General features: G+C 38.5%; 1 protein-coding gene across 1 annotated transcript in view; it reads right to left on the reverse strand.

Annotated features, from left to right (window-relative positions):
* LOC139726079 (uncharacterized) overlaps window positions 1-25,212 on the reverse strand; it is a 217,931-nt gene that overhangs the window by 182,463 nt on the left and 10,256 nt on the right. Inside the window, 25 exon segments of the mRNA XM_071637162.1 lie at window positions 4,377-4,499; window positions 5,009-5,242; window positions 5,657-5,890; window positions 6,251-6,370; window positions 7,715-7,954; window positions 8,856-9,092; window positions 9,592-9,825; window positions 10,308-10,541; window positions 11,329-11,445; window positions 11,981-12,217; window positions 12,577-12,696; window positions 13,102-13,212; window positions 13,934-14,053; window positions 15,327-15,440; window positions 15,786-15,902; window positions 16,952-17,083; window positions 17,772-17,888; window positions 18,408-18,539; window positions 19,050-19,202; window positions 19,766-19,918; window positions 20,350-20,502; window positions 20,957-21,106; window positions 21,570-21,719; window positions 22,403-22,470; window positions 22,952-23,180. Of these exon segments, the coding sequence (XP_071493263.1) occupies window positions 4,377-4,499; window positions 5,009-5,242; window positions 5,657-5,890; window positions 6,251-6,370; window positions 7,715-7,954; window positions 8,856-9,092; window positions 9,592-9,825; window positions 10,308-10,541; window positions 11,329-11,445; window positions 11,981-12,217; window positions 12,577-12,696; window positions 13,102-13,212; window positions 13,934-14,053; window positions 15,327-15,440; window positions 15,786-15,902; window positions 16,952-17,083; window positions 17,772-17,888; window positions 18,408-18,539; window positions 19,050-19,202; window positions 19,766-19,918; window positions 20,350-20,502; window positions 20,957-21,106; window positions 21,570-21,719; window positions 22,403-22,470; window positions 22,952-23,180 (4,029 nt within the window).

The following is a 25,212-nucleotide window of genomic DNA, read 5'->3' on the forward strand; positions in this document are numbered from 1 at the left end:
AGACAGACATATCCACTGCCACCATTGAGATCAAAACACGTTGCTCCATTCTGACAGGGGTTGGATGTACAGGCTGATGTTCCTGTCAAAACAACAGGGAGTTTAAATTGTTCAACCATTCTGGTGAATGCACTGGGCAGAACACATAACGTGAAAACACAGTAACACCACTCGTGACAAATACATTATGGTTAAGGAGCAAATTCAGTTTCAAAAGTTTATAAAATAACATTATATGGTATTGCACACACACACACACACACACACACACACACACACACCCGCACAAACAATATCAAATGCTAAAAAGGCCTAATCTTGTACAATGTCACCATAAGTTTGGTACAGTGGACTCCAGTTATAACAAAGTCCTCAGGACCGGCAGTTTTCTTCCATCATATCAAAATAGTGTGTTATAACTGAACAAATAAACAATAAAATACATAGAGTGGATAATGTTAGGGCCTGAATTTTCACTTTGTTGTAACCGGAATTTCGTTAAAACCGTGTTCGTTGTAGTGGAAGTGCACTGCATAATATGATATTAAAGTATTGAAGAAAAAAAAAAGGAAGCCAGTATTATGGAGTATGTGTTGGAATTAATGTGACAGCAACATTTTAGCTTGAAAGAACACATGGTGGAAAGGTAGAAATTATGTTGTCCTCAAAGAAATCTTACTGGATTCACAGTCAGTTCCTTCAAAGCCAGTAGGACAGAGACAGATGTAACCACTACCATCACTCTGCTCGGAGCAAGTTGCTCCATTTTGGCAGGGATCACTGGCACAAGCTGAGGGTCCTGCAGATGTAGAAACACAAAGGACAAAATGCAATGTTTAAATGACAGCAAATATCAAACAGACAAATAAAAGAGCAAAGACACATGCACGTACATTTACAATCCTTTTCAGATATGATACATGTAAAGCTCATAGAGCAGTCTTTTATTATGTGCTAAATACATGTACAGTAAGTGCCAGTTTATTATTATTAATACTACTACAATGTGTACTACTATTTTTATTATCATTATTTTATTATTATACATGCTTTAGCTATCAGAATTCTCATATAAAGATAAAGAATTACAATCTGACAACATTTCAAATGGTATTTTTAGTGTAAGTAATTTGAAACAGATTGATTTTGCGAATACAGGGCACAAAAAAATGATTAAATTTCATACAAGGTAATAATTGTTTCATGCAGATTTCTGTAATGAGTTATCAACATCACTGAGCACAGCACAGCTACACCAATACATGTGCAATCAGTAGTTCATAGAATTAGTGATGTGAAAAGTAAAAAATCTTAGATTACCAGTTTCGCAATTGGTGCCTTCAAACCCAGACAGACAGAGACATACGTAGCTCCCACGGGTTGTGTGTTCAAAGCAGGTTCCCCCATTTTGACATGGGTTGCTGCTACATGGGAAAATTTCTGCAACAAAATGGTTTGGTATCATAAATATTAATCCATCCTTTTCTGCAAAAGATGACCTAAAAAAAAAAAAAAAAAACCCACTATACCTATACACGTGAAAATGCTCATCGTGTGATGGGATACTATATTCTGTGATCAATTCATGATGTATATCATGGTACTTGTTTGCAGTGGAATCAAAGCCCAACAATAATGTCTTCTTCTTCTTCTTTTTTCATAGCAAGCCAGGCGAAGATCATAAAAAAATCCTTCACTTTGAGGCTGACAACTGCACAAGTTGTGAACATACAGTGTTTGAGGAATATCCTCATTGCTGCACAGATGGCAGAAGAAAGCGGATACAGTTCTAGTTTTGCCAAAATGTCCCATTACATAGTACATTTACCCCAAAAATGTCTACCATTATATGAATATTCCACTGTATGCTACATCAGATGCCACACTATCTACATATAGAGCATTCTTTTTTTTTACTAAGTGTAAAAAAATAGAATTGTTGTGATTTTGATGGATCCACAAGGACATGACAGCAGTATTTTTCATCAAGTACATTTGTATGTGTATCAACTTCTCAAGTTACAATTGTAGATACATAAAATTTAAATGTTAATGGTGAATGAAGCATGGAAAAGTGCAGGATTTAATGTCAAGATGATGATGATGATGATGATAATGGGTACCAATTTCACACTGTGATCCCTCATAGCCATCGTCACACTGGCAGACGTAGCTGTTCCCAGCAGCATGCTCGTAGCAAGTCGCTCCGTTCAGACAGGGGTTGCTGGCACAGGGAAAGATTTCTGTACACACCATGGATGGAAGGGATATGAGGGAATACATTTGTACAAATGCTGCATGGTTCACCAGGGGTAAAAGCGGAAAGAGACAGCACAAAGCAGGGTGGTAGGGTATATTCAGGGACACAAGTGTTCAGCCACCATGAAACATATTGGTTTTTATTATTTTGGGGAGTACAATGTGAAGAATTAAGTGCAAAAACTGAAATATCCATTTATATCAACTTGAGAAAATTTGAGATTGAAGCTACTAAAATACAAAGAAAATTATGAGAATATATGTGATATTTTCAATGATATCTTAAAAAAGATTCCTTGTTAAATATGATGAGTGCAATATTCTGTCTTTGATGACGACCTTAACTACTTTAAAAAACTTTGAAAATGGCTTTTATTTGTTTTTGCATTCAAACTCTTCAATGTACTTCTTCACATACATTATACACCAACAATATGAAGATGTGTTTGTGCTTTGGAAAACCTCAGACTGATACACATACCACAGGAAAACAGATGCATTGACAAGTAGCCTTTTTTAGAGGACTTCTTGGAACATTTTAAGTATCATTTCAAAAAGATGTGATGTGAATGATAAACCAGCACCACAGGCCAAAGGATGACAAGAGACAGACTGCACAGAACTGCACAGTCAAGGTTGTTTTCTAGCTTTGAAGAGAGCATGGGAACCCAAATACACCACTGAATATGGAGATGGGGATACTGTATACGCCATATATTTCGCAAGTCTAAATTTTTGCGAATCGGGAATTCCCGACAATTTAATGAGTGGTTAAATTCGCGATTGTGAAGTCCTGTACTGAACGGAGAAGAGTACAGTGCACATGTACATCACATTCATATCGGGATCAGAGTCAATATTTTCGTGCGCCTTTAATTTCATGAGTAGCACCTGACTCGTGAAATTCGCGAAAATAAAAACCTTGCAAAATATTCGGCATACCCGTATGCAGTATACAATGCACTTATAATGAAATGAGAGCTGACACCGAAAAAAGAAGAAATAAAACAAATTTTGGTTTCTTGCAGTTCATAGATAATACCTAAGGAACACCCAATGCGACAGAATTAAAAGTTACCAAATTTATACACCCATGTGATGACTTCCAAAATCAATGATACAGTCGTATCGTTGTATATGCATAATACAAGGGAGGGTATACCGGTACATGTGATTTGCAAAAATATGAAATACAAATAATACCAGTTTCACATTTTTCTCCCATGAAGCCTGATGCACAAAGGCAAAAATAGCTCTCAGTGGCAGCATGCTCAAAGCATGTGGCTCCATTCTGACAAGGGCTACTAGCACAAGGTAACAGCTCTGATTCATGGGACACAAACAGATCGAGACAAAACCAGAAGATTACTTCACAACTCTGCATAAATAAGCACTTGCACTGCTGTATGCTGTAATTACAAGGCATAAGATTAAATTTATTAATACTGTGAGTACTTTCATTCACTGAGAATATGAAAGAGTGATTGGGAAGAAGTGCCGTGTATGAGGTTTAACTCTCTATCTGCTATCAAAACAGAGGAGAGGGCACCACAAAAAGTACATATTATGCAGGTCTGTCATTGATTAGCACACTGCTTCTCACTAGCAGCACACACATCAGAGTCAGCTTTTCACACTTGTAGACTTCCCATTTCTTTATTCTTTGTTTTTTTTTAATTCTGAGATACGGTAAAGAATTCTTGTACGAATTTTGTTATCTATGTACAGTGCACTCCCATTATAATGAACACAGGTACGCGTGCATAACAAAATTCCTGTTATAACGAAATAAAAAGTAAAGCCGCACATTATCGGCTCTATGTACTTTTATTGTTTATTTGTTCGGTTATAACGAAATTTTGATACAACGAAAAAAAAAACTGCCAGTCCCGAGGACATCGTTATAATGGGAGTCCACTGTAAAAGCTTTATGACTCTCTCCTCAATTGCTGTACAATATCTTACCTCATTTGGTACTGCTATAAATATTGTACACATAATGCAACTGACCAGCTTTAATGCATATGAGAGAAATCATACCACATTAGGTAGACAAAACCTAATTACTATACACATTGAATGACCATGGTTGCTAGGAGCAAGACCTGTTGACTCACCATTCTCACAGTTCTGTCCCGTATGGCCTGGTCCACACAAACAGAAATAGCTGACTGTGTCCCCGTTGGCAAAGCAAGTTGCACCATTGAAGCATGGATCAATGGTGCAGCCAGTTATTATGCCTATAAGTGAAAATATACAACCAGCAAAATTTGCATATTTCAATACACAGTACAAAGCAGGGCAAATCACTCTGGTTAGAAAATCTTATAAAACAAGGAGCTTAAGGATACTTCTTGTATCAGTCTGTGCTGGGTAGTAAGTTCTAAGTCCGTGAGATAAAAACATACTCTTTGTAATCACTTGTGAAAGTGATCGATAAAACAGCGCACTCTGAAATTGTTCAATTAATACAATTTTACATCAGGTACTTGATATTGTTGCAGGAAGAGAAACACACTGTAGAGTAGATGCCCAGTTCTTACCATAGGACCTTTCTGAGTAGCATGCCATGTATGTCATTGATCAACCACTGCACTACGGTAGATATCACAGATTTTTCCTGTGGCAGAACATTGACACACGATGGCAGAGGCAAACTTAGTGCAGAGGCATCTGTGTTTAGTGTGAAAAAGAAATGTCATCTCCGACATCTTATACCATACCATACTACAAGTGTAGAGCATCATACCTCGTTCACATCTGGTCCCAGCAAACCCAGAGGGACAGTCACACTCATACGAGGTCGTCAGACTGCGGCAGGTTCCACCGTTCAGGCAGGGGAACGGGTCGCAGAAGTCCACGGGAGTCTCGCATGTGGTGCCCTCCCAGCCACTGTCACAGCTGCAGAAGAAGCCATCCCCAGAGATTGAGTCAAAGCAGGTGGCTCCATTCTGGCAGGGGTTACTTGCGCAGGGCTGGACAACTACAAAGAGGACAAAGGCGGAAACAAAGAATCTTCAGATATTAACAATCATAGCAAACAGCAAATGAACACCTTTCATACGAAATGATTAATTACTTAAGCTTTCCCTGATATACAATCAAGGACTGATACATACAAAAAGAATCAAAGTAGTCATGATTTTAATATTAGTTTACTTTTGAGTCTAAGATTTGTTGAAGATTCAGCCTAAAATCTGACATAACAAAAACAATCTTGCTCACAGTGAAAACTTTTCAATGATAGTAAGCATAATGCTGCTACCACAAAAAAAAAAAAAATGATCCAGAAAACTTTTTTTCAAATCCTATGACTAATATTACTTTTGATGTAATATGAAAATATCAGATAGGCCCATCACAAAAACGTTGGGAAATTCGTAAGATTTTCTCTTACCCTGATCACACAAGGCACCCGAGAAGCCCATTGAGCACAAACAGACAAAGGTTACACCAACTTCCACACACGTGGCAGCATTAGCGCAGGGGTCTGGGGTGCAAGGTGTGACCTGGGTCTCACACGTGTCGCCCTGGAATCCATCGAGACACATGCAGAAGAATCCTGCACCACTCTCCTGCCGGAAGCAGGTGGCTCCATTCTGACATGGTTCCAGCTCACAGCCAGTCAAGACTGACGGACACAAAGCAAAATGAAATGAAATATGATTACAATTTTGCCTCAGCTGAAAAACAATACATTAAACTGAATTTCCACAGATCTTCCAAGGATCTATTACATGTGATTGTCAACTTCATTAAAAATCACAAGTATTTCACTTAAAAAGGTCAAAATAAACAGATGAATCATATAATGTAAACAAATCATATCTCTTCTCAAGAGAGTACATAAAACTAGAGGGGACATGTGATAATATTTGATTTCAAACATTTTTGCTGCGTGTGAGGCAATACTACTGGGGATATATGTGTTGAGAAGAAAATATGTCAAAGTGTGAGGAGTATTTTTGTTGTTGATTATGTATGTTCTTACCTGTTTCACAGTTGGTTCCAGCAAAGCCTGCCTCACAGCTGCAGAAGTAACCGCCACTGCCAGAAGCTTCGAAGCAAGTGGCTCCATTTTCACACGGGTTGCTGGCACATGAGGACAGAGCTGTAGTTGCAAAATGGCAGAAAAACTTGTAATATGATTTGGAAAATACAGACTGTGAAACGCTGTTCCACACCGGATAATATGCATGGACCAGATGGTCACAAAGTGGGCAGAATTCCTTGCTCTTAAGCAATTATTCATCAAAAAGCATGCATCATAAGTAGAAAAATACTTTATGTTGGGTCTATACAAGACCCTAACTTGAAATCTCAATTGTCTGGACAAAGTTTCCAAACCACAAGCAAAGCCTCTCCACCATCAAAGAAAATATAGTTGGAGGTTTAACAGTAAATGATACACCTAATTATCTCTAATCATTTACATTATTCAAAGTTGCCTTTTACGAAACTACACTAAGAAACTGCTGCCTTATATTTTGTCATCCTTTAACTATGGATAGAGCTACATACAAATGTACACAACACATGACTGATCTCAGCTGTTTTGTTGTTGTTAAAGGATTGACTGATCTGTACAAGTTAGTTATCATTGCAGTATTTTCATAATATAACTACATTGAAAGATTTTTTGATAACATACATTATAAAATGGGTTCAAGAATGTAGCCAATTGGAAGCGCTGAAATGAGTCACGTGTGCGTGCATTAATTTCTCACTAACATACACGGCCTGACGTCACAATGTTTACACTAGCAGTGCGCACTCAATCGGTTGTTACAAGTGCGTCGTGCGCTACTATACGCGCTGTCAATCCTGTAAACAACTTCTAGTTCGGGCTGCCGGCCGGCCTTTCTTGTGTGCATAACATATGTGGTGTACGTATACTCTTATACATTGTACATGTACGTACAGCACTTATATGTGCATGTACATGTACGGGATTTCCGAGTGCGACGTGCGTAAATGTGTGGGACGAACATCTTTGGACATATTGACTCTTGAGCGAGTGCTACATGTAGCTGACTGGTATTGACCCACAAAGGTACGTGAAAAATGCTGTTAGTTTTTGACCCATTTTATAAAACAAATGATGCACAGGATCATTTCGTGGCGTTAGTGGAGATGCAGCTCACTCTCGGGTATTTACAATGTAGTGCAACATGCACTCGGCTTCGCCTCGTGCATGTTTCACAATTGTAAATACCCTCCAGTGCGCTACATCTCCACTAACGCACTCTATCCTGTGCATCATTTGTATAATATGGATGGTGCATGTGTCTGTGTGTGTTTAAGTTGGTGCACAGAATGTTGCAAAATCTGTATAACAGTAATGGTTTGGTGTATTTTGCAACAGATTTTTTTTTTTTTTTTTTAATTAAGTGTGTAATGAGTTCCAGTCCACTGTAAAAAATAGAAATAAAAGGATTCCAAACAGCTCTCTTACCTGTTTCACACACAACTCCTGTAAAGCCTGATGGACACTGGCATTCAAAGGAGGTCTGCTGGTTCAAACAGGTAGCTCCATTGAGACAGGGGTTGGCGGGCTGACACAGGTCCACGGCCTGCTCGCAGGTCACGCCCTCCCAGCCCTGTGGGCACATGCAGATGAAGCTTGGGCCACCACTGGACGGCAGGAAGCAAGCTCCTCCATTCAGACAAGGGTCATTGGTGCATCCTGTCACAGCTGTATTGATGATTATATTTATGGATTATCAATTCACTACGTCATTATGAGTATGAATACATGCTAATTAGTGTACTCATATTAATGTTGTATGTGTATATACAGACACGTGTATGCATATATTAGTGTATTTGTTGATCGGTTCCAACAAGCCCACATAGTGAGAAGCTTCTACATATTGCACACATGGCATTCGAGAAATACAGAGATTTTGTGGTTTTCTCTGAATCGTTTGGTGGTGATGTGGCTTCAATATTGTTGAAATGCCACAGAAATGGTGTATGTGGGGTTCATTATCACCATCTTCTTGAGGTCATAACACAGTGTTCATGCACAGTGCACTTCTACTGTATGCATTATGCATAAAATGTATTAGTAACAGATTAGAATTTGGAATAGCAGTAAAAACATGAAAAATCCTATGACAAATTTATACTCTATGCATCACTTTCCCATCAAAGCACTTGAAAGTTAAATGACTGAATCATACTATGTACTACAACCAATCCACTCCTCAGTAAATTCTTGACATACTGGAAAAATTCATTTTCTTTCTTTTGTCTTAGTGTGCGGGACTTGATCAGTGTTATCAAATCTTGAGATACATGTAAATCACAATATATTGAGATAAATATGAAATGACAGTCAAGGATAATAACCCACTGAATGTATAGTACCAACATGTTTAACAACTACTGCAAAAACAAGGAAAGAAAAAGAAAAAGAAGCACCATATATCTAATAAACGTAATACAGTTTTCATGACAACTTTCCAATCAGGGAAAAGCATCAAAACATCTATGACAAGACCTGTGAATAACAAAGAAATCCATCCTGTGTATTTCATAGACCAAGTTGGGAGACACAGCACCTTTTTTGTGCCCACACACACACGTTGTACCTATTTCACAGTTTGGCCCGTCGAAGCTGTTGGCGCATTCACAAGTGTAGGAGGTCTGTAAGTTGTTGCATGTAGCTCCGTTCATGCATGGTGATGAGGCGCAGGCATCGGTGGGGGTGCTGCAGGTGTCCCCCTCCCAGCCCGCCTCACAAAGACAGTGGAAGCCGCCGCTGGACTCTGAACTCTCGAAGCACGTAGCCCCATTCTCACACGGATCCGTGGCACAGGCAACAAGAACTGCAAATGAAAGACATCATTCAGTGCATAAAGAAATACAAAACAAAGACTCACTCTTGCACCAGTAATGATATGTTTTGCATTGCCTACGCACATGGGTCATTTTGTCACAACTTTGAAATGAAGAATGGTATATATTTCTCAGGATGTCATATATGAAAAATAACAAACATTGGGTTGATAATTGGTGCCTGGTTCACCCTTTGTGCTTTTAGTGCCAATTGGCACAAAAAGTATCATCTTGCTGTACACACTGTTCAAAGTCCCTGGCACAGAAAGGGTTCAGCAATCCAGAAAAGTAGGTTAAATGGTAATCATCTACTTTGAAGATGATACCTACAGAAACTGAAAAAAATGCAATCTCAGTTCCATCTTTCATTGACACAGAGATTCTTGTTGATAGATTCATGAAAGATAGTAATGAGAGAACCAGTAAACCATAAAGCATCACCGATTAATCCATAGCTGGAAAATTCCCCTGTATGCAAGATGTTCTTACTTGTTTCACAATTGTCTCCACCGATGCCCTGTGGGCACGAGCACATGTACGATGACTGGAAGTCATCGCAGGTCGCTCCATTGAGGCAGGGATTTGGGTCGCACGCGTTGACGGCCACGGTGCAGTCCACTCCCTCCCAGCCGGCAGAGCAAACGCACATGAAGGACGAGGCATCAGAGTTCTGGAAGCACGTACCCTCATTCTGACAGGGCTCACTGGTACACGGTGAAACAGCTACAGAATACAACATACATTGTATGTGCAAACTCTTTAGTGTTTGGGACATTTTGAAGGCTGATTGAAAAATGAGTCAATGAATGAGTCACAAATATACAGACATTTCCAAATTTGGGGAAGAATTTTTCTAAAATCTGAGTGGAAGATTCCAATCACAGTAATTCTGTTTTGATGCTGATATCATGGCGGGCCAGCAAAGCTGTATATTAGCTGTACTGAATTCCACTGGAATAACTTTAAGTTTGCAAATTGAAAAAGATAGTAACAATCTTTGTTGCAATTTTCTAACATGTATGTACGCATTCTTAGCTGGGGAATGGAACATGGGATTGATTATCCAACAAAAACTCAAAATTCAAAAGGGTGCATAATGAATATATATAGAATAAAAAAAAAACCAAACACACACACACACACACACACACACAAAATAAAGTCAAAGTCTAAATTTAGAATTAATAACAGAATTGCAACTGTACCATTTTCACAATTCAGCCCCTCAAATCCGGCTGGACAGTCACATGTGTAAGAGGTCTGCAGGTTGTTACAGGTGGCCCCATTCAGGCAGGGGGGTGGGTCGCACTGATCGACGGCAGTGTCGCACGTATCCCCCTCCCAACCATCAGCACACATGCAGAAGAACTGGTCCACATTGGCAGCTTCAAAGCAAGTTGCTCCATTGAGACAGGGGCTGCTGTTGCAAGGGGCGATTTCTGTGGGCAGCGAAATGGATATCAAACTTTTGAGCGCTTGAGTGTTCTATCTTTTTCAATGTGGACAGATGGCACAGTGTGGCTCTCTCAAACTGGTAACATGAGCACAGCCAAAATGTAGTTCACAGAAGGATTCCAGATTTGTCCTCCACTGTTTGGAATTTGCTTGCAATACATCAAAAGGGTCTACCAAGAGACTTACCTTGCTTATATGTTCTGCCAGGATGATGAGTTGCTTTGGAACTCACTTTGAGATCAAAAGTGTACAATACTTTCAATCATATGCATACAACTTTAAGTCCAGAATAGCCCTTCCTGTTCAGCATTGTGGGTGGGTAGAATATTATGTAATGATCGATCATGCCCTAACAATTGTATTTTCCAACTAGCTCCGTGCAATTCACTCCAGCACGAAAGATCAGTGAGCAATGTTCTTTGCTGATTGTCAATAATCGATTATAAGAAGTCATGCAGCAACCATGATCAGCTATGCTCCTGGCAAATTTTGGCAAATACTTCACATTTTTGTTGTTTCCCAACTGGAATTGTGTATTATTACAGCATTATTTACCAGATTTTTAGGCATATGTGTCCATCTTAAAGCAAATATTGACAGTTCTGCAGTCATACATGATTGAGAATGTATTTACTTTAAGAATTTCATTCATTGTTCCTATAAATCCTCGGAATAAAAAAAGATTGGAAGCCATGCAGTTCACTGTCTAAAATGCCTAACAATTCTGTTCCTAGCTAATAGAAACAAAAGAGATGAGAAGTCACTGCTAACCTGTCTCACAGTCTGTGCCTTCAAACCCAACAAGACACTGGCAGAAGTATCCCCCATCTGTCCCATCAAAGCAGTTGGCTCCATTCTGACAAGGGTCACTGGCACATGCTTGGAGAGCTAAATGAGATGTAACGATATAAAAAGAAATGTGAACAGTAATGCTCCTAAATGAAGTTGCATTTCAAAGAAGTGTACAGATATCATGCATAAGCTTACAAGGCATTGATCATTCTTACCTAGAGTTATACACCCTACAGGAAATGGTGGGGAGGGGGAACCAACATACGTTACAATTTGTATCATTAACTCTTTGAGTACCTGGCACATTCAATGACTTCATGTCAAAATGTGTCCCACCTGTGAATACAACAAGACTAAACATAGAAGAAAAAAAAAAACATTCGAGGGCCAAATTGATACAAAAGGATATAGATATGCTTTCTGTTCAGTCAAATTGTTCAAGGATAGAAGACTATGTCTTTAATGATTACTGTAAAAGAGGTGGCATGGGAAGAGAACTTGTTAAAGGGGGTGGGTGATGTGCGCAAAGCACCATTACAAATCACTTGTCCATTTCATTTTGCAAACTTTAACATGAATTGCTTAAACTATTCTACTCAAATATTCACAGCCAACAATAGTGGAGACTCACCAGTATCACAGTTTTCTCCGGTGAACCCTGACGTGCACTGACAGACATATGATGTCTGGAGGTTGACACAGAGGGCGCCATTCTGGCAGGGATCAGGGTCGCACAAATTGGATGGCGTCTCACAGTTTGTTCCCTCCCAGCCCAAAGAGCAGGAGCAGAAGTAGCCACCTCCGCTCTGAGACTCAAAGCAAATGCCTCCATTCATGCAGGGATCACTCATGCAGGCCTGTGCGACTTCTTCAGTCAAATAAAGCAGAAATACAGTACCACAGATAAAAGTATTTGTAAAGAATATATATGTTTACTCTCCTATTTTTTCTGAGGTAATGAGAGTCAGTAAACACATGATAAAATAGCATTTGCATATACCCTGTATGCAACATCACAAAGAATATCTTACATCACATATAGGCCTATTCATAAACAACTTCTTATGAAGCCACTGATATCACAAATGTTGGACAAACAATAAATGTATTTTCTCTTCTGTCATGAAAAGTATAGTAGCAATAGCTTTTCATTGAAAATTATGTATCATAAGTAAGAATTCAGCAGACTGATATAAACCTTTTGTGTTGATGGTACACAGTTTATACCTGTTTCACAATCGGTTCCAGTGAATCCATCTAGGCACACGCACATGTACGTCGCCTGGTTTGCCTGTTGGAAACAGGTTCCTCCATTAAGGCAGGGATCAGCATTACATGGTGTTTGCACTGGAGGAGAAAGATAGAGAATATGATTTTTTTTTAAAGTACCAATGAACTTCTGTTTTATTCATTCCAATTGCAGCATCATTACAGTTTACCAAATTTGTGAACAAAACAGAGCCAACCACCTAGTGCACCACTTGTTGTGCTATAATTATTACTATAACAAGATGCATACTGCGCATTCTGACTTGACAAATCTGGAAGTGAAATCTAAAGATGTGGACCAAGTCCCTTAATTTTTATGCAACCATACCATGTTTCTGTGACTTCATGTAAATCATCATTCTCAGAGATAACCCTAGCTATACTTTTGATTCAACTGATAAATTCTCTCTGACTTTTATACACATTATGTACACCTGAAAATTTAGTCATGTGAATAACATTGAGGAAACGTCAGCTACACACCTTCACAGTAAATGCCTGAAAACTGTGGATCACAGAGGCAGACAAAGCCACCCAGTGCATCGAGACAAAGTCCTGAATTCTGGCATGGGTTTCCGGAACAGTCGGTAATATCTTGGGGGAAAAAAAAAGGAGTGAGACAAGAAAATAAATAATATATTTCTGATCCTCCAACTCACATATTAAAAGTTGCATTAGAATTGTGCAAAAAGGTGACCATGATTCAAAAATTGACTCAAAATGAATGAGGAAAATGAGAAAAAAGTGCAATAATGACACTCTGCTACTATTTCAAATGAAATGGAAAAAAAAGCCCTGTCATATATTCAAAACCTATCAAAGAAAGTGATTCTTTCCTACTTTTTTAAAACTTTAATTTACTTTCTTTTCTATTCCACAAATAGTACTAGTGCATCTTTTTTTTTTTTTCAAGGAGAGTGTTTTTACTCATATTCTGAAAATCACCCTAGATCAAGTATCGGACATTTATTTTTGAAATAATTAGTTTCCTTCAAACTTTGTGTGAATGACACTTCCATGAAAGACATCATTTTCATTGTTATGTCTTCATGCCCTGAGGCTATGGTGGGTATGGTAACAAGCATCATTTCAAGTTTCCTTGAATTAGCAAGAACATAAACTACATGTGTGTGAATGACACAATATCCCAATAGGCTATCTATTTTATATACCAAGTGTTGACATATTGCCGGATGCAAGGGAATATATGTGGAGTGGTTATAAATAGAATTCCAGGTTTTTCATTTCAAATCAATATTAGTTTACTTTTGCCAAGTGATGGTATTTTTTCTTTAAATATTTTATGCAAACCTACTTAGTTCACAGTTGTCTCCAGTGAATCCAAGCTCACAAGTACACTGATAGTTTACACCATCGAGACTGCACGCTGCTCCATTTTGGCATGGGCTGGATATGCACGGGTCTACCAGTTGAGCTGACAGGGAAAGAGATACATGCAGTATGAAATCAATTTGTATGTGTGCTGTTGGCAGCTAGTAGTAATGAACAAGAATGGCATGGTTTCAAAGTAATGACTAAAATTACAATAATGATATCATATGCAGACTAAGTAAGATTGAAATCATTCCAAGACCAAGTAACATGTGAAATATTTAATTTATATGAAATAAGGATTCATACCTTACATCACATGCGTCAAAAAGCTGTGAAATTGCAAGTCTATCTTTCAGGACATAAATATTAAATGGTGTACAATGCATTATCATTCATTTAAATGTTCCTATTCTCGTCTCTATTTCTAGTTCCAACAGTTCTTCTAAATCTGTTTTGATCAAGCCGAGACCACGGTGAGAGTTCAAATGTGAAGTTTCAAATGTGAAGTTTGTCCATATTGTCTAACCCTTCTACTTCATGCGTTAAAAAGACTCAACTTTAATCTTACATTTACAGTTAAGGTTGAAATGTGAAAATAAGTGAAGACAGCCCAGTCCCTGACTGAGGGAGAAACTCAAGAAACGGCCCGATCTCGGGTATCTATCAAAGCGTAATACAGTATATATGATGCACCGCACAGAAACCTATAGGTGGGACTAGTGACGCAGACGTTCAAGTTGCGTTTTTCTAATTCTCGGAATATAAAAGTTCAAGGTATCTATAAATTATTGCATTTTACTCCCTAGAGTTTCATTTTGACTTACTCTATAAGTGCATATCTCTGGTTCGGACTACGAAACATATCGGAAAAAGGCGTAAATCTATCACTACCACTTTCTGCAAACAGGTCTTGATTAAGCAGACAGCAGACTTTCGCGGACAGCAGACTTTTGTTATCCTCCTTTTTTTTTTTTTTTTTTTTTTTATTTTTTTATAGAGGGCAGCAGTCGAACAACGAAAAGTCAGGTACGACGACGCGTCGCGTCGCTGCAGCGACGAACCGAGAGGTTTACTTGGCAGAGCTCTCTTAGTATGAATACCGTTTGATATGGCATAATGCTTCCCTAGTTTTCTACCATTCTGTTTTTAATCTTTATTTCTTTTTATTTTTGTCTTTCCTTTCTTTCTGTTTTTGTTCTTCCTTCTAGCTTCATGTTCTTAAATGTTTGTTTCTCTCACTGTCCATCTCTCTGATTTATTATGTTTGTCGAATACTAGTATACTAGTACTCTTTTCACCTGTCCGCGGGAAGTTTGAGGATAATGAAAGCCGTTGTTGGTGCACTCGCAGTCCTTTGCTTCACTGATACTTACCAGCTTCACAGTTTGTTCCAGCGAAACCACTTGGGCAGTTGCAGAAATAAGAGTCTGTTCCGGAAAAGCAAGTTCCCCCATTCATGCAAGGGCTACTCGCGCATGGGGCATTCTCTGCAGATGAGAAAAAAAGTTGCAAATGTATGATTAAAGTGAAACTCGACATCTGCTTTCAGATTTCAATTGAAGCTACACTAATACCCATGATTCATACCACTCAATCTTTATAGAAAAAAAAAACATGATTATGGCATTATAATACCTTTCATGACACGAATGCAGCTATAATAGGCCTACACAACAAACAACAAAACAGATTTTTACATCTCTGTAAAAGAATTTTTACAGAAACGTTAAATATTTCTCAAATGGGAAAAATTTGTGTTGTTCACTTACTCTCGATCTCTCTCTTATCTATTAGGCCTACCTATAATCTTTCCAAGTGTTTAATCAACCCACCTGTCTCGCAGTTCGTGCCGGAGAATCCCGAGGGACAAGAACAGATGTAACCTGTTCCCGCGGAGGCAATGAAACACACTCCTCCGTTCTGACACGGTGCCGAGTCGCAAGATGAAGCTGTTTATCAAACACGATTACAAAAAGAAAGAATAAAAAAAGAATGAGATCTAGGACAGACGTTATAAACACAGCACACAATCACACACATACCACCTTTCTATTCATCCATCTATCCACGAATTTTACACATTTCTTACTAAAATAAAAGAAAGCATGTATCAACACTGCCTCTGACCGTCTGACGTATACACATTTAGCAAAATTTGGCTCTCTCATTTTCTTAAGCCTGGCAACATGGTCTCGATTGAAACAAATGCTAGTATAGTAGGACAGTATGGTGGCTATGATTCTATTATACTGGTCGGTGATTCATCATAATGCAGTCACGTGACCAATGCGGGAAAGATCGAAATCATTTAGAGGCGCGTTCTGTCACCTATAGTACTTGCTACCTTGTGAAATATGGACTGAGGCCACGGAACATTTTTGTATTTTTCATGGGTCTACGAAGGAAAGAATCCCCGCGCGGAAGCCAAGGAAAATTACAGGTTTGGTTTTTTGTGTGTGTGTGTGTGTGATTTTTGAGAGTTTGTGTGTGTGTGTGTGTGTGTGTGTGTGTGTGTGTGTGTTTATGAACCAAAAGTATGTGCATGTGCTATCAATATTGGCTACTCTCTAAAAAAAAAATCGAGTGAAAATATTCACTCTTAAAGGAGTGAATTAAAAAAAGAGTGAATTTAGAGTGAAATGGGAGTGAATTTTGAGTGAAAATGTTCATTTTCACTCATTTTGGAGTGACCTCAAGGATCACTCGAAGAGTTTGGAGTGATCCCTGATCCCTGAGTGAAACTGAACATTTTCACTGAAAATTCACTCCAAGTTCACTCTAAATTCACTCTTTTTTGTATTCACTCCTTTAAGAGTGAATATTTTCACTCGATTTTTTTTAGAGAGTATGTGAGGGAAGGGGGAGGGGGTACATAAGTCTCAGCCTCCAGTCCGGTTCCGCGGCCCCTGCATATAGGTGTAAAATTTCCCAATTTCTGCACAAGAAGACATTACTATACAATCGATTGCTTGCTACTTTTAACGAGAACCTCATATACCTGTCTGAGCGATGTTCTGGCAGTTTGAGCCGGTGAACTCTTCTGGACACATACAGGTGTACGATAGACCGTCGGCAGCGTTCAGGCACAGGCCGCCATTCTCACAGGGGCCACTCTCGCACGGATCAATTCCTGGAAGACGAAAAATAGCGCAGCATCGTGCCATTGATATCATCTCTGACGAATTCATCGGTGAGTTTAATGTGTTTTGCTTTTTATTACTAGGGCCTTCTCATTACCCTTGAATTGTGGATATACACCAGGTTGATTTTTTGTTTGATGCCTGTAATCGGTTGTTGTATAGGTAATGATAATAATGCTATACCTTTCACGATGCAGTTAGTGAATTTGCTCATGACGATCGTAATTTCTTGTCATGTCACTGAGTTTTAAGTGACGATAAAGAGTTGACATTCTACCCAAATCGTGTTGCGACACAGTGTCATGTGATGTGCGACAAAGGAGAAAATATAATGTACTTTAACTATTAATGTTTTTTTTTTCAGTCAACACCCATCGCATTATTTGGGAATCCTCGAAATACAATCCACATCAATTTTATATACGCTTTGCAAAAACCTGACCATGCTAACGTTGCCATCGACTCTGTTGAAATCGATCTTTTCGCAACATATTATTGTATGATATGGCTCCATGAGTAATATACAATGTAAACAACAGGATGTTCATGGTAGGCCTACTTATTGCAACAGTAAATACGATTTAATGAATGGGTATGTCGACACAGTATAATGATGGGATGCTGTGAGATGGCTTGCTAGCTTAAAGTCAACTTCACTAAATACAAAGCACATCGCACTTGTTTCACAGTTGATTCCGGCAAACCCAGTGGAGCATGCGCAGAAGTATCCGCTGGCGTCTGACGAGATGAAACATTGGGCGCCATTTTGGCAGGGCGATGAGTCGCACGCAGAATCTGCATGTGAGAATTGAGAATTGAGTATGAGTGACAAACGTTTATAACAGAGCTGACGGGTTTATCTATAAGAATTTATGTGAGCTACACATCTGTAGACATATCCAAAGTGTAAACAAAAACCTAAATAACATGAGAGTTTCACATTATGTGTCAATACAGTTGATATAATTAAGTCACATGACTTAATTACCACACACTTTGAGAGTCGTGTTAAGAGAAAGCGTTCATTCTAACTAGGCCGAACTTTGCCATTATCTAAGTTGCGGCGGTTTGTTATATATATATATATTATTATTATTATTATTATCATTATATATATATATATATATATATATATATATACATATATATATATATATATATCGCTACCATAGCGTTATCAATGGTTTTCCCGTAAAAGTTTGAATTAACTGATTTGAATTAAGGCCTTAATGAAAAAAGCAACGATTTTTAAAAACAACAGAAAGAGGTATGAGATAAAATTGACGTGATAATCACATGCAAATGCTGGCTTACCTGTTGTTGTGGCCGTTTCACACTGCAGCCCGGAGAAACCCATGGTGCATAGACAGGCGTACGAGGAGTGATCCCTTGCCGAGAAACAGGCGGCGCCATTTTGGCACGGGTCGCTCAGACAGGGATTTATGACTTGGAGATTCAGGAGAAAAAACGAAAAACTAATTGCAAACCTATACCGGTATTTGGTGCACAATATAATAAGTGACTCTGGACTTTTTTTTTTTTACAATGCATGATATTTTGAGAAAGGTAAAATACTTCACACATTCTAGGCAATTTAGTCAATGTCCATCATGACATGTCCAGCTGTATGTAAGCCTATTATTTCAATAATGTACTTATTTGCGAAATATATAAATGAGCGTTGTACACAGTATTTCATATCTGTGTTCAGACTGCTTGTTATATTATACCGGATTTCGCGTACACATTATAACGAAAGTACGGGTTACGAAAATGCATGGTTGAGTTTTGATTAAAAGTACAAATTGTCGGATAAAAGCAAAGCAAAGCAAAGCAAAGTTTTGTCATAAATTATACATGTGAAAAAAGTGGAACCGTTCTCATAGATCAGAATGTAGGAGATATTGAATTAGTATAACATGTTGTATGATAATTATCTTTTTAAAAGTATCTTACCTGGTGAGGGGGTGGTAATAGTTGTTGTCGAAAGAACCCCACAGTTGGTACCAGAGAATCCAGAGGAGCAGAGACACCTGTATGCCGAGTTGTCACCCAGGGCAAAGCACTGGCCACCATTTTGACAAGGACTCGATGAACACGGATTCGCCACTGTATTATAATCAAATGTCCAAGAGATAACATGTGAATTCACAATTTCATATGTAACGCTTCTCTACAGGAACTCCATAGATCTATCTATCTATCTAAATATCTATTAATCTATCCACAATGTATCCATCTATCTATCTATCTATCTACCTCTCTATCTACAATGTATCTATCTATCCATATATATAACCACTGTATATTATGTATATGTATTATCCATCCTATCTATCTATCTATCTATCTATCTATCCATATATATATAACCACTGCATAGTTATGTATTTGTATTATCTATCCTATCTATCTACATACACATACATACATTCAATTAGAATACGAAAACAAATTTGAGGATCTGAAAGGCTAATTAGGAATATTTTGGATTCATCCGTGAACAAAGCATGTATTTGTAAGACATTGAAAACGGAAATGAAACTGAAAGATAAAGATTGATCATGCGTGATAATTATAGAGAAATTGATCGTAACAACGTAATATGAATACAAAATACGTTACAATCATATACGATATAATGAGAGTGTCTCGTGACAATATACACATACGTGGAGCTGCAGTTGTTGCTGCGATCTGTGCAACGACCTGGCAGTTGATTCCAGTGAAGTCAGAAGGGCAAAGGCACGCGTATGCTGAATTATCTGCCTGTGCAAAACACTGACCGCCATTTTGACAAGGGTTCGACAAACATGGGTTGACAGCTGCAAGTTGAAATGTGACAAAGAGAAAATTAGATAGCAGAAATATACCTGACAAAAAACCTTAACTATAGGTGAATGGCTATAAACGAATATTAATGAGATAGCATTTCACATAGAACCAAACCTGTTTAGGAGTTTCATAATACGGTGTATTTTTTCGACTTTGATGGTTCTCCTCATGCCAGGTATATAGTCTCCGCGGAAAATCATCCCCGACGATATCTTAGACTGATTTTTTTGGTCAACTATGTACATTTTGTTACCGATTACTATCACGATGACGCGATTCTTACCTCGAAAATGTTGTGCAGGATTTCACCTGGGCAGCATTTTTATTTGTTCGTCCTGTATATCACACAATAGGCCTAACCCTTGTTGATGATCAGATTTGAATAGAACGAAAAAAGAAACAGGCTATCTATTTCACTTACTAGGTGCAGGAGTCGATGCTTGGGTCAGAGCGATGACCTGACAGTTTGTACCGGAAGAGCCTGCCGGACAGAGACACGTGTACGCCGAATTGTCGCCCTGTGCAAAACACTGGCCGCCATTTTGGCACGGGTTTGACGAGCATGGATTGTCAGCTGTATGGATGTGAAAAGGAGTACGAATACCAACTTGATAATTTGTATTTTGACGAGAAGTAAGTATGACTCGTATGTTCTCAGCAGTATCATCGATCTGATACACGACTTACAGCAAGTATGAAGGATTACAGACGAGACATTTTTGACATTCAATTTGTCCTTTCAAGTTATCGGATCAAATAAAAAACATCGATCATTGAGTGCACGTGAAATAACGACCAGTCATTGGATTTGCAGAGACTCAATAGCCATGAGGACAAGTGAATATATCGATACCATGAACAAACATTAACAATTAATGGCTTTTTTTCTGCAGTGAGTAGTACGGCGATTATACAACGATCAATATTTGTCCTAATTTTCCGAAGCGAATTGCGCACTTTATCATCCTTTCATTCAATCTTTCAATTCTTCCTTTCGATCAGAAAAAACCCCCAGAAAGTCTGCTTACTTGTCTCCGCGGCTGTGGCTACAGTCGAGACTGCTGTTTGACAATTTGTTCCTGTGAAGGCTGACGGACAAAGACACGTGTATGCCGCAGTGTCACTCTGAGTAAAGCACTGGCCGCCATTTTGACACGGATCTGATAAACATGGGTCGGCTGCAGGGTAGGTGAGAAAGAAGAACAACTTTTTGTGTTAGCAGATGCTAGAACACTCGGCGTTACTGTAATCAATATTACCATTATAGCCTATAAGATGTGAGGCCGCTGTTTTCATCACGAACACAGGTTTATACATTTCTCATTATTTTGTTACACATGGCCAATTCTAAGGAGTATGATATATGTTGTTCAGACATAACCCGTCTTTTTTTTCATCTCTCCGGGACTTTCAGTTGCTTAGTTTGCTTCTTCACTTTCTTCTATAGCATTCTATTGACAATCATTTTAACTCTTTCCTATTTGTTTCATTCTTTTTCCTATCTTAGTCCTTTCAGTCGCCCTTCATTCTCTCCCACTTCTTCTCCTTATAGTCCTCCCTTTTGATCTACTCCTTGTCCTTTTGATATTTTCCTTCACTTTCGATTTATTTGCCTCTGTCCTTGTAGCTAAGTAGACCTACCTGGGGTTGCGGTGGTAGCAGTCACTGAAGAGACTTCGCAGTTTGTTCCAGAGAAGCTCGACGGACACAGACATGTGTACGCGGTGTTGTCCTCGTGAGCGAAACACCGGCCGCCATTTTGACACGGGTCGGACAAGCAGGGATTTACAGCTGCACAAAAACGAAGAATGATAATCATCGAAGTCCATTTCATTGGCTGTTGTTGCTGTTATTTGAATTTATTTGGCATATTTTATTCCCCTAAGAATATTTACGCAAGATTAGCGATAGTTTAACGCATAGCCGTTTTCCTTTCAACATTATTTCGATATTTTGTGGTCTAGAAGTCAGGTCCAGGCCCGCTTCATTAATGTACGTATTACTGAGAAGTATATAGCAGGTGTTATTTGAGGGTAAAATTTCGTGTTTTCGTACTTCCTTCCTTCCTTTCTTTCTTTCTTTCTTTCTTTCTTTCTTTCTTTCTTTCTTTCTTTCACCTCTACCAGCTCTTTCCCTATCTGATCTTGATTTTTATGCACTAATATTATGTGAGTTGCTGTTTGGTTACGGTGCCGAACAAGGAAAATAATGAAATAAGTAAGGATTACCATTAGTTTGAAGTCACTTTCAATGTCTCTTAATGTTGACAACACAAGAGAACCCTATTAACATATCATGAATTTGATTGACACCGTATGACATTCCAGCATTCGAAAGATACTTTGGTATCCGAAGACTTGAAGTTCCTGTATCGTAGATGACTTCCACTTTTTTATGATTATCTGACTTAAGTAACATACAGGGGTATAATAATATCGTTGCAATCGATGAAATATGAGAATATTCATACTTACCCCGTGGCGATAATGTACTGGACTGAACCTGTACCCAAAACGTCGAACGAACTTGCACAAAGGTAGCTCTGCGTTGAATATGAAAGAGAATTGATTGAATTAAGATAAATAAGATACATTTTGTATGCCCGTGAGTAGCTCTAATAGTAAAAGCTGCCTTTACCTTTTTATTCTCAGTATGTTTCAATATCATATTCCCTATCGTAAAAGAAGCAATCAGCTCTTTATTCAGTGATATAACAATATACTTAACATGACTGTGTGATGTCTTTGCGTGTATATTAAATTCATATAGTTAAATCCTTGTATAGAATATTATCATCTAATGATTACATTGCATAGGCTACTCTGTAATTTGCGAGATAAAAGGAAAGGTGATGGGAGAGAAAATGAACAGACATGAACATGAACAGCAAAGATAGGCCTATCAAGGTCAAGTTAGCTACACAATCAAAAGTCCATTGCGTAAAGATAGGAAGAAATAAAGAGCAAGACAGAAGAGAGAATAAACAAATGAACAAAATCAAACAACAAAGATGGCGGACTTACAGAAACTGGATTTCTCCCAGGGCGCTAGATGGAGCTCGCCATACAAACACTAGGTCAGACGGAGTCTTGTCCGTGTTGTCCGAGTGTGTCACGGCGTCCGAGGGCGATGAGCAGTCGAGCGTTCGAAAAGAGGACGGAACGGACGTCCACTCACCGACAGGATCCGTGGACCCGACCGCCCTGGCTTGTAGGAGCAGGCCTCGTAACGATTGGGTTCCAGATATTCGAACTGTGAAATAGATGCGATAGAGATGATTATTATGATGCTACTTAATAGAGTTCATCTAATACTTTTTATACATACTTCATTGTTTCTACGAAGTTTTACAGCTCAAAAAGTTATAACGATTGTTTCTTAATCATGTCTGTTAGTCATGTTAATAGCATTCGGTTCCGCCATCGCCGGATAAGAAAACTACGACAGTTTGTGCTGTCATAATAGGACACCGGGATACAGAAATGTAATTGTACAAAATAGATATTCATCTTTTTTTTTTTAAATGAAAAGTACTCATTGTTATCGACATTATCTTGACATTGCTATGTCCGCTACCTTCTGACAGAGGGACAGCTGTACGGCGCAAGTAGCTCTTCTTGGTATGCTACAAAAATTAGAATAATTTTATGTTGAATTCTCTTTATACTTTCCGTATAATCAATTGATAATCGTTTCCCTACTGTGTGACGTCACGAATTGTTGTTCTCTTCATGATTATGAGATCCAGCGACGCCGGCGCATGGATTTAACCACAACTTTAAGTATTCATAACTTTTGAAAGGATTGTCCGACTTTCCTCAAGATGTAGTTATATTCTGCCTTCACTGAAGCCACACATAAACTTATGTTTGGAGTGATTTGCCTTAAGAGATGACATTCTACTTCCTTGCGTGTCAAGTACGAGGGGTAGGCCTTGAGGCATCATTTCTTACTTGTTCCTCTTTGTCCCCCCCCCCCAGACAAACGACAACGACAAAAACTTACAATCCTTCTTAGACATGGAGCAACATTATACAGTATCTATTAACGATTTTGTGAGAACGCACTTTGTTTATTTCCTTCATGAGTAGTACTGAACAAACTATCGTACGAATGTGGCATATGCTGGAACTTAATGGCTTACTACCAAATCGTGCTTTCTCTATCATGAAAGAAGTATTGAATTAGAAAGAGAAATAACAGCAAAAAAAAAAAAAAAAAAAGAGAAGAAAACACGCTGGAGACATTGTACTGCTGTAAGAACCGTACGCTACTTATATCATAAATGTTATAATGATGTGCATTTCATGATGTTCAAATATTGTACACATCTTAGCAAATAACGAAAGATTGTTCGTTGTGATCTCGCGATTAATATCGGAATTTAATTTTGCAATTTCCCCTTTTTTCGAGTGCGCTCCATGCACGTACATTGTACAAGTTTAAGAAACTTGTATTTATACATCTACATGCTTGTGTTACCATTACGTGTACTGCAATAATAGTCATCGGCAAATAGGAACTGCAGTCTCAACGACCAGGATAACGGTGTCACACGAAATAGATAACACTTATGAAGGATAAATCTTACAGTTTGACTTCATTCTTCCATTCATCTCTTTGAATTCAATGTTGTGAATGGAATAATAATGTCAAACTTCCAGATTTAAGACCGAAAATAACAAAGTTGCTTCGTGTTTTTTAAGTATCAAAATCGATGTACTAAGGGATCTACCGCTCACAACCATTTTCAAGTTTCTGTATAAACACGTTTCATTTGCGCAGGAAATCACGCACTATTTGTGACTCTATTTTCCCCGCATTGGACAGCATGATAGGAACTGCTTTTTCCCCCACAAGTAATTACATCACCAAAAGTCACCAAAAGTTTGAGGGCTACAAAGAGCATAGTGCACACGCTTTATTGGAAATGTTTGTCATGATCCATACACACTGTGCTTTATACATGAGAGATGCAGTTGTTGGACATTATATAGCTACTGGATAATCTCATTAAATCACTACTTTTCTAACCAGAACCAGTTCACTCGAGTGATAAGGGCGAGTTTGGTAACCCACTCGCGACCTCGAAAATAGACGCCCTTTCAGATGGCTTCCTTGTGCCTTTCAGTGCATATGGCGTCGTAAACATAGAGTCACTCTCTTGTAAGTCCTAGCTTGACCTCGTGAAAACTGTCACGCATGGATGTACACCCTACCACTCGTATTGTATACGCCTTTCAAAGCTACTCCCATGCCCTTTAAAGTGAGGAAATGTTTGGGC

Source organism: Diadema antillarum, unplaced genomic scaffold (assembly GCF_040938485.1).
Source record: "Diadema antillarum isolate AM-2024a unplaced genomic scaffold, OU_Dant_1.0 seq00000079_RagTag, whole genome shotgun sequence".
Taxonomy (NCBI): Eukaryota; Metazoa; Echinodermata; class Echinoidea; order Diadematoida; family Diadematidae; genus Diadema; species Diadema antillarum.